At 43.8% G+C, this 9148-nt stretch overlaps 1 protein-coding gene across 1 annotated transcript; it reads left to right on the top strand.

Annotated features, from left to right (window-relative positions):
- The first annotated feature begins 1107 nt into the window (after positions 1-1107).
- LOC147431433 (uncharacterized) lies at positions 1108-6787 on the top strand. Its single transcript, XM_086494036.1, has 7 exons — positions 1108-4239; positions 4323-4518; positions 4691-4860; positions 4976-5309; positions 5451-5655; positions 5874-5980; positions 6087-6787. Exons 1-7 carry the CDS (start codon positions 1949-1951, stop codon positions 6237-6239), a joined length of 3456 nt encoding a protein of 1151 aa, XP_086350162.1. The 5' UTR covers positions 1108-1948; the 3' UTR covers positions 6240-6787.
- Positions 6788-9148: the final 2361 nt, after the last annotated feature.

Below are 9148 nucleotides of genomic sequence, written 5' to 3' on the forward strand. Positions count from 1 at the left end.
CCCATCACCGCTATGTACGCTTGTTTCGGGTGCCATACATGCCACCAACAAGCCTGAGGCATCCTTGCAGGGCATGCTTGGGTGGCATCTGTAGGGTAGAGCATTTTTGTACTTCCATGTTGTCATGGGACTCATGATGTAGAATGGCGTTGTGGTTTTACATGTGTGACATTGCCCTTAATCTCAATTGGACCACATAAGAGCTTTGAGTCAAAAAAGAAATATAATAACATATATTAGTTTGACAATTTGCCCTTCTTTCTGTGGGTAGACAATGGACATCGTGGATTCATGGATAGCTTAATGCAATTCAATGATCATGAGTGAGGGTCAATAAGGCAACACTAGCAAAAGCAATTGCTAAAGGTAAAAACATTCATTTTAAAATGGAGTAGCTAATTATTTTCTTTCCAAAAAAGAGTGTGATGGACTTTTTTTCATCATAGTAGCTTTTGATAGAAGCTGTTCGAGAGAGAGAGAGAGCGAGAGAGAGAGAGAGAGAGAGAAAAGAAAAAAGGGGGGGGGGGGGGGGGGGGGGACACATGGTGGATCATGCAGGGCTAGCAAAATACATTTTTCCTAACCGGTGAAAATAAGGGCAGACTTGAAATTCTCCTTCACTATTTGAAGCTTTTGCCGGTAGTACACTAAAACTTGAGTTAATTTCTCGGCTTTCTCAAAGGAAAGCTCAAAATCTAACCGGGATTTTGCAATTTCAGCTGGTTAGAATACATTGGACCCCAGTTTTTTTCAGCATTGGACCGTCGATGGTGAGCTCCTAGCCAAAAAATGACGGCCCACCATCGTTTAGTATATAAAGAGAGGTAGCAAAACATTTACAATCGTCGATATCTTGCAACTTCGGAAAATTCTAGGACATCTGGATGCGACAAGAAAATACACTCAACTAAGCAAAACACACAAAATTGTACGCAGGAAACAACCCTTGGGACATTGTTATGGCTTGAACTAATGTGTGATATGTGGAGGAAACATTAATACTAGTTACCAAATGAGAAATAGTTCCACACATATTGGTGGTTGATATGGTCACAGGCCTTCAGGTGTCTATGCCTTTGCTTTTTAGTTGCTTTTATCATTCATTTTGCTACTTCCTCTACCTACACTACAGCTAGATACAGCAAACTCTCTCTCTCTCTCTCTCTCTCTCTCTCTCTCTGTGGCTTGAGCCTTGGCGTAGGAGAGAGCTTGAGCCGCTTCACTGAGAAGCAATAGGAAATCACCACCCACACTTGCACACATAATGCCACTTTCTGTGTAGCAAGCTACCTCCTCTGGCTTGCTCTACAATCTCTCTCCACAATCCACTCACACTCACAGACGCGCTTGCGCGCGCACATTCTCACACACTTGTTAAAATCTCTCTTAGCACAGCGAGTATTTTCTCTTGTCGTCGTCTCCATTTTCTCTGGCTTTCTCTTGGTCTGTGTGGGCGATTAGTTCTTTCTCTGCCTTGCCTTGCATTCTTTTTTTTTGTTTTGGCTCCTACCTGCGAGTCAGGCAGAACCCACGATTTTTCTTAGCACGTAGCAGGAAACCCACATTTTATTTCTGTTTTTCCATCTCGGAAGACATCGCCCACCTGCGATGGGTGGGTTGATGGCATGAGTATAATTAACCGCATTTTCTCTTAATTTCGCGTGATTTTGTGTTTACCGCTGAATGCTAGTTGCATGATCACTTCGCTCTTCTGCGTTCCTGCATAATTGCGCGCGCGTCTGTGTTTGCGTGCGCGCACCTGCAAATTAAGCTTGTTTGTCTGCCGTCTTTAAACTAATTGTTTGCTACGATTATCCCGATTTCTCACGTTTTCCCAGCAAACTTGCTGCTGTAGATCTTAGTGCCTGCGATCCGATTGCTTGGCAACCCTATTCACTCAAATAGGCAAAGCTTTTTCCCGCCATTTTGACCAATTTGACTCAATTTAATGATGGCGCAATGTGAAGCAGAAGGAAGGAAGCACCCCACAATGGATTTGTACGTGGGCATCTTTAACAGCAAACTGTATGCATCGACTCGAGGCAGCGCCCGTGTAAATGCTGTTGATAAGCGGTCTAGGAATGGCTTTAACAGCCCCTCTGCAATTTTGGAAAATGTTTGCGAGGATGACAGAAATTCTTTTCAGAGTGGAAGCTTCAGCGACTTCAAAAATAAACCTCCGGTACTTTCTAACTGCACTGGTTCTAACAGACAGCTGACTTCTATTAGCAATGTAGGTTACACAAAGCTTGAGATGAGAAGCCCATCAACTGATGGTGCTGATGGGGCCCATCTGGAAAAGAGTTTAGCACCTAATGTATTTGCAAGAAAGACGAGTAACCCACAAATTGATGCAGTCCCTGGAGTGAAAAGCCTGCAAGCTGATGTGGGTGATAATGCTGGTCATTTTGGCAAGGAGAGAAAGACTGTGGTGAATAATGTGGGTCATGTGGTGCACGACAAAAGCGAAACAAATATAAATGTAGCTTCTTTAAGCAATGTAAAGAGCAGAGAAATAAACGATGTAGTTGCTGGAATTGGTGACAAAGCGATTGTTGTTGATAATGTCAGCACTGGCCAGGAGAGCCCAGATGCTGAAACTGGCGATTGTGGAAAGGCGATGGGGAGTTCAGAAGCTGCATTGCATTTGCCAAGAGAGAAGAAATATGAAACTAGACAGATCAATAAAGACCTAAGACATGAGGCTAACCAAACCAAAATGGGCAATGAATCACTGCCGCAGGAATGCTTTAGCTCCACCCAGCAACGATCGGATAAGACAACAGTTCAAGAACATTCTGTGGATGGTAGCAGAGTAAGGCACAATCTTGCTCCAGAACATGGTGAAAATGATTCGAACATTATGAAGAAAGATACAAGCACTCGAAGTGTTCCTATCAAACATGTAAAACAGGGACACGTTGAAGACAAGGGCTATAATAGCAAGTGGCAAAAAAGTCAAGTAGCAATTGGATCCTCATTATTACATAGAGCAGGACTCACAAAACCAGGTAAGGCTGGAGATATTTTTGCTGCAAGAAGGCCCTTCTCTAGCAGTGAATTTCACAGGTATGAAAGTAAGAATACTTCTATGGCTCTAAGTGTCTCAACTTCTGAAGTTGAAGGAATGCCACAGAGTTTATTCCAGCCTGAACACATGACTCGTAGAAGGGAAGTGGGAGATTTCTATACTAGTAAGTTTCAGGTTCAAGAGCACAATGTTGGTGCTCTTCAATCTAGAGGACAGGGTTCCAGTGATATGGGAGATATGCCAGGTGAAAGGGCAACAGTTTTAAGCAGAAGAGGGACTGCTGGAGAGGTAGAAAGTGTTGCAAATGAGCTGGCTCTGAAAGACAGCCCAATTGGAGCACATACTCTTGTGGCAAATCTTAGAGTAGGGGGTTCAGCCTCAGCAGACTCGTCATCCTCTCATGGAGGGAGCTCCCATAGTGGAAGCCCCACTGCTGCAGAGAATCATAGAGATAGCAGAGTGTCCTCTTTTGGTAACATCATGCTAAGTAAAGGAAGTCCTCGTTCTGTCAGTTCGAGGTCCATGGGAAGTGCGAGCATTTCAGGCCATGGTTCATTTACACCGAGTAAATCAAGCTTTATTGACAGTCCAGCTTCTCAATTTCGGTATATCACCAGCTCAGGTAGAAAATCAGCTGAATTGGTTCCCAACAGACGGTATTCTGAGATAATTCCCAACAGGAAGTCAACTGAAATGATGACCAATGGTCATAGTAGGGGAGTGGGCATGCAAGGATTGGAAGGGAATGGGCCGTTAGGTTCTGCTAATTCAAGCATAGGAACTGGAAACTTGGGCAATGGAGGTAATATATCATTGAGCAATGGAAATCTGCTAGTGGGCAGTGCAAATGGAAATGTGAAGAGTGTTGGAGGTGCAACCAAGTCACATTTGAAGCAGGGAGATGTAGCCAATCACTCGACTGTGGTTGATTACACTCTCTTGAAAAAGGCTCAAGCAAGCTCGGACCCACAGGAAGTTAAGAATGCAGGTAATGAGTACTATAGACGGGGACTTTTCTCTGAGGCTTTGACACTCTACACCAAGGCAGTTAGTCTCTTGCCAAGCAATGCTGCATATAGGAGCAATCGAGCTGCTGCCTTGACTGCTATTGGACGGTTGGGAGAAGCTGTGAAAGAATGTGAAGATGCAATCAGTTTGGATTCTAGCTATGCTTGTGCACATCAGCGTGCTGTTTCTTTGTATTTAAGGTTAGAAACGTGAAGCATGGATTTTCTGTAGTGAGGTTTGTTTTTGATTCTGTGCTGTCAACTGACAAGCGTCTTGTGAATAGATTGGGTTTGATGGAGAGGGCTAAGCAACATTTACAGGCTACTGGGCAGCAGACTGATATTTTGGAACTGCAACGGTTGCGCACGATAGATGAGCACATCTCTAAGTGCCTCGGAGCTAGAAAGCGATGTGAATGGCAAACCGTCATTAGAGAGAGCGATGCAGCTGTTGTTGCTGGTGCTGACTCTGCACCACAGGTCAGTCATAGCCTCATTTTGCAACTGGTGGTGGTATTGCAAGTCCGGTTTTTGATGTATAGTATCCTGCTTGTTAGAGACTTATCATTCTGCTTCAAGAAATTATATTTCCGCTTCTGGCACTCTTCAACATCTTTGTTAATCATGTTGCTCACTCTTTGTTTTGATATAGATATTTGGCTACAAGTCTGAAGCCCTCCTTGGGCTACACAGACCAGACGAGGCAGATAGTGTGTGTACAGCAGCACAGAGAGTGGAGAGCTCCTTAATCAAGTCAGGTGTCATTTTAGCAGATCCATTTCTGCTAATTGTAAGGGCACAAGTTGACATGGCACTTGGGAGGTAAGGGCATAAGCATTTTCGGAAATTACATGTTTGTAATGGTCCATGTTTGCATAGTAGCTTCATGTTAGTTCGGCACAAAAGCACTTTATCTGTTACTTTGTTTTTTTATTAGATTTGAAGGAGCAATTGAGGCAGCCAAATCTGCTGCAAAGATTGATCCTCGCAACGAAATCATCTCTGCATTGTTGAGGAAGGCACAAGCTGTATGCCACACCAGGACAACTGGCAATGAGTTATTCAAAGCGGGTCGGTTCTTTGAAGCGCTGGCATTGTATGCGGAGGGGCTTGAGAGCGACCCAATGAATGCCGTCTTGCTATGCAATCGGGCAGCATGCAGATCAAAGCTTGGACAGTGGGAGAAAGCTGTGGAAGATTGTGATGCTGCACTTAGAATTCAGCCCAATTACACCAAGGCAATTATGAGGAGAGCTAACTGCTGGACGAAGGTGAGGTTTTATTGGATTAGTTTTCCTTTTTTCTTTTCAACTCAGCATCTCAAAGTGATAGAGTTTGCTTATTGTTTTTGGAGACAGTGTTGATGTGTCTAATGAACCCCTGCTGATTAGTGTATGTGATTTGGCCTGTAGCTTGAGCGTTGGGAAGATGCACTACAGGATTATGAGCTTCTAAGAAGGAAGATGCCTGAAGATCTTGAAGTAGCACGAGGGCTGTTTGATGTTCAGGTAGCAATGAAGAAGCTGCAAGGGGAGGATACTCACAAGATGAAATTTGGTGGTGATGTGGAAGAAGTGCTGAGTGATGAGCATTTTCAAGAGGCCATTAGCTCTCCAGGTAGCATATCAGCCGATTTTCTTGAAACGTCCCATTATGCATTACATATTTGTGGAGCAAATATTTGATTGTCTGAAAGAGCATCGTAGGATCTGCTTTCTTATAGGACTTAGGATGGCTATACTTTCCTTGTGTTTCGCTCTACAAAGAAACATGTAGTCCTTATGTAACTGGTACTTCGTGTGTGCATTTTGTAAGAGATGCTTTTGTGTTGGCAGGACTTTCATTGGTGCAGTTTGTTACGAAATGGAGTGAACGATGCCGGCAGTTTGCTCCATTTGTAGATGATTTGTGCAGGCGCAATCCATGCGTAAACTTTCTAAGGGTAAAACACTTGTCCCCTGTTGCAAAGCTTTGCAAGTACCTAAAGAGGCTTTCTTAAAGAGGCAACTGCAGGATTATTTTCTTACTGAGCTCTCCATCTGTTGCAGGTAAATGTAGAGGAAAACCCTTACCTGGCTAAGTTTGAGTGTGTAAGTTTTATTCCAACCTTCAAGATATACAAAAGTGGCCAAAAAGTAAAGGAGATTCTGGGCCCCACAGAGCAATCACTTGAATACGCATTGAGGCACTACACTATGTAGACGATAGAGTGATTGATTTCCAGACAAGGCTTCTCACTTCTCACTTACCTCACATTCTTTACATTACCGTAAAACACAATTGTTTGTAGCGATGTTCATCATATCTTAGGAAGCCCGTGTGCCTCCTCGTCTACGCCTGAGTTTTTCTTCTCCAAATGGAGAAGTATTCAGATACAGAGCTTGTGGCATTTGGAGACTTTACATGTAAAAAGGCTGAGGAGGAAAGCTCCATTGTATCTGGCAGCTGTGGATCGAGGAATGCACTATGGTAGGGCACCTTGAGATATATCACAATGTCACAAGTTCTTGGCAGAAGGTGGCCACATGTGTGTATGGCTTGCCTCCTCTTGCTGGTGGGCACTCATGTATTGTGTGTATGTAGTGCCTTGTCTTGTGAACAATGATGAAAGGCATTCTTTGAGCAACATTTGGGAAGAGCATGGGAGACAAGAGGTGATGTAGGGCTGGACCAGGTTTGCTTGTTTGTCTTGAATTCAAGACACACAGGGTGTACATAAGAATAACTCAAGCTACTGTGGTATTCTTGACTTTGAGTTATTGGAGGAGTAGGCTAAAACACGTGTGCTCTCTCTCTCTCTCTCTCTCTCTCTCTCTCTCTCTGCATTTCAAGCCATTTACTCATGTTATCTGTCCTTTAGAGTTTTGTTATGGCATGTCTGAGTCCGAATTGAGGCTTGTAAGATTTTTCTCTAAACATTCAGTCTAGCTTTTTAAACGCAAGTGGAAGTCTATGACATGTATTTTGCTGCCAGTGCTCAGTACAAAAGTCCATTTGCATGCTATACATCCACACACAACTGCTGGTAACACAAAGTGTGTGCCAGATTGAAGCCGCAAGGGTTGTCAGCACGTGAGCTGAGACAATCCTAGCAAATCAGCCATGAGATGAGGGAGACCTGATAGATCTATCCGACATGTCGGATAGGGGGACCCGCATTTCCTTTCACCTACGTGTTCAGCAGATGTTTGTGGATGTCTGGCATGAAAACAGCCACGGGAAGAAGTAGAGAACTCAAAGATCTATCCGACGACTAGTTTTGAGCTCAAGATCTATCAGTCAAGTAGGGAGTTGGGAGAACCAATCTACCATACTTTGGTGATAGAAATTGGCAGTATTAGAGTCAGCATTTGTGCAGGCAAAAGCTGTCTCTCTTTTGCCATAGAATTTACAATCCCTTCAGCTGTTGCAGACGCAGAATTACCGCTAACCGTTGTTAGACCCGATAGTGAGCTCAATTTGGCATTCTGGTATTTGACCAAAGTATGAAGTCTTTTTTTTGTGTAGCTTGCGCTAGCCATAAGCCGAACACGCACACTGGCCTGTACCACTAGCAGCCCACCATGGCCGCTCACGGGGGGGGGGGGGGGGGGAGGAGAGAGAGAGAGAGACAGAGAGAATGTGTCAAGCAGCTAGAACAGATGTGACTTAAGGTTTCATATACTAAGAATGTGGTCACGTGGACATCAATCTTCCGTTAGATACAGCTGGTGTAATCATAGGAATCGGCATATTGATATACAGCCTCCACAAGAAGGGAGGAGAGAGAGAGAGAGACAGAGAGAATGTGTCAAGCAGCTAGAACAGTTATGACTTAAGGTTTCATATACTAAGAATGTGGTCACGTGGACATCAATCTTCCGTTAGATACAGCTGGTGTAATCATAGGAATCGGCATATTGATATACAGCCTCCACAAGAAGGGTTAACTGTTTTTGAGCTACCCCTTTCCCCTCAAATAACTTTACCTAAAAAGAGATAAAGTTAACTCCCCTCAACCAAAACCACGCGCCGCTTAAAGCGGCACGGGGTCCTCAATGAAGGCATTGTCATGAGATCGACGGTGGCGTAGCACGCGGGAATCTCTCCTCGCCATGGATCCCATGATGGGGTCTTCATTGAAGACCCCGTGTTCTTTAGTCCTGAGCCAGAACACCCCCCCCCCCCCTTTTCTTCCCTTTTCTTGTGTGTCCGTGATAATAACTCAATCAAATCCATTTCATCATGTCTTGTTTTACAATTACCCCCTCCCGTGGAGGTCCCCTCATTCGCACAAAAACACTTGTATAGTTATATACATGCAAAATATTGTTGCCCGCATGACAATGCATGACTCAATAGTTATTCAAGAGGAATTGATAAATATGTTTCTTGTGGCCATTGGCTCAATGTGTGCCTTTAATATATGTGTAGTCATCTTGGAGCCATGGAGAGTAATTAGGTTCATTGGAAAGTTCTTGTCCAGCCCCTTCTTCTTCTATACTCTGTTTTTATTATTACAAGGTAATCTATTGCGACATGATGAAGAAGGGAAATTCTCTTAATCTCGAAAGCCTTTGTTCAAAGCGTGTAATTATGTTTAACTAATATTTTGATTCCAAATGTTGGATTTAAGGTTGCAAGAAAACACACATAGCTTGGAGAAGACGAAGGAAGCTCAAGGCACACAACAGTGTATTACTTAGTGTGCATTGGAAAGATAGATACCCCTAGAGTGATAGGCATATATACAATGCACAGCGGAAAAAACCTTCTAGTGAGGGAAAAATGCCTCGGTGGTCCAAGTGTGTTCACACACATCACTACCACACGTATATGGTAACAAATTTCCCCTGGGAGTGATGCGGTGAACGAGAGCTGGCACAGAGTATAGGGAAGTGTCATGCCTTGAGGACATGACTAGTCCACAGAGGGGAGTAAGCCCAAAGATTTGCGGAAAGCTTCGAATTTCTCACGAGACCATGCCTTTGTGAAAAGATCTGCAAGGTTGTTCTGTGTTGGCACATAAGCCAAGCTTATCTCTCTTGTCGAGAGCCTCTCCCTGACATAGTGGTAATGGACCTCAATGTGCTTTGTGCGACCATGAAAAATTGGGTTCCTTGAAACTGTC

Source organism: Adiantum capillus-veneris, chromosome 21 (genome assembly GCF_014529385.1).
Source record: "Adiantum capillus-veneris isolate H3 chromosome 21, ASM1452938v2, whole genome shotgun sequence".
Lineage (NCBI taxonomy): Eukaryota > Viridiplantae > Streptophyta > Polypodiopsida > Polypodiales > Pteridaceae > Adiantum > Adiantum capillus-veneris.

Excerpts from the sequence above, each read along its gene's own strand:
- LOC147431433 (XM_086494036.1), top strand. The coding sequence starts at position 1,949 with ATGATGGCGCAATGTGAAGCAGAAGGAAGGAAGCACCCCACAATGGAT. Across the intron at positions 4,240-4,322 it reads GCTGTTTCTTTGTATTTAAG|ATTGGGTTTGATGGAGAGGG; the intron begins GTTAGAAACGTG and ends TCTTGTGAATAG. Across the intron at positions 4,861-4,975 it reads GTTGACATGGCACTTGGGAG|ATTTGAAGGAGCAATTGAGG; the intron begins GTAAGGGCATAA and ends TTTTTTTATTAG.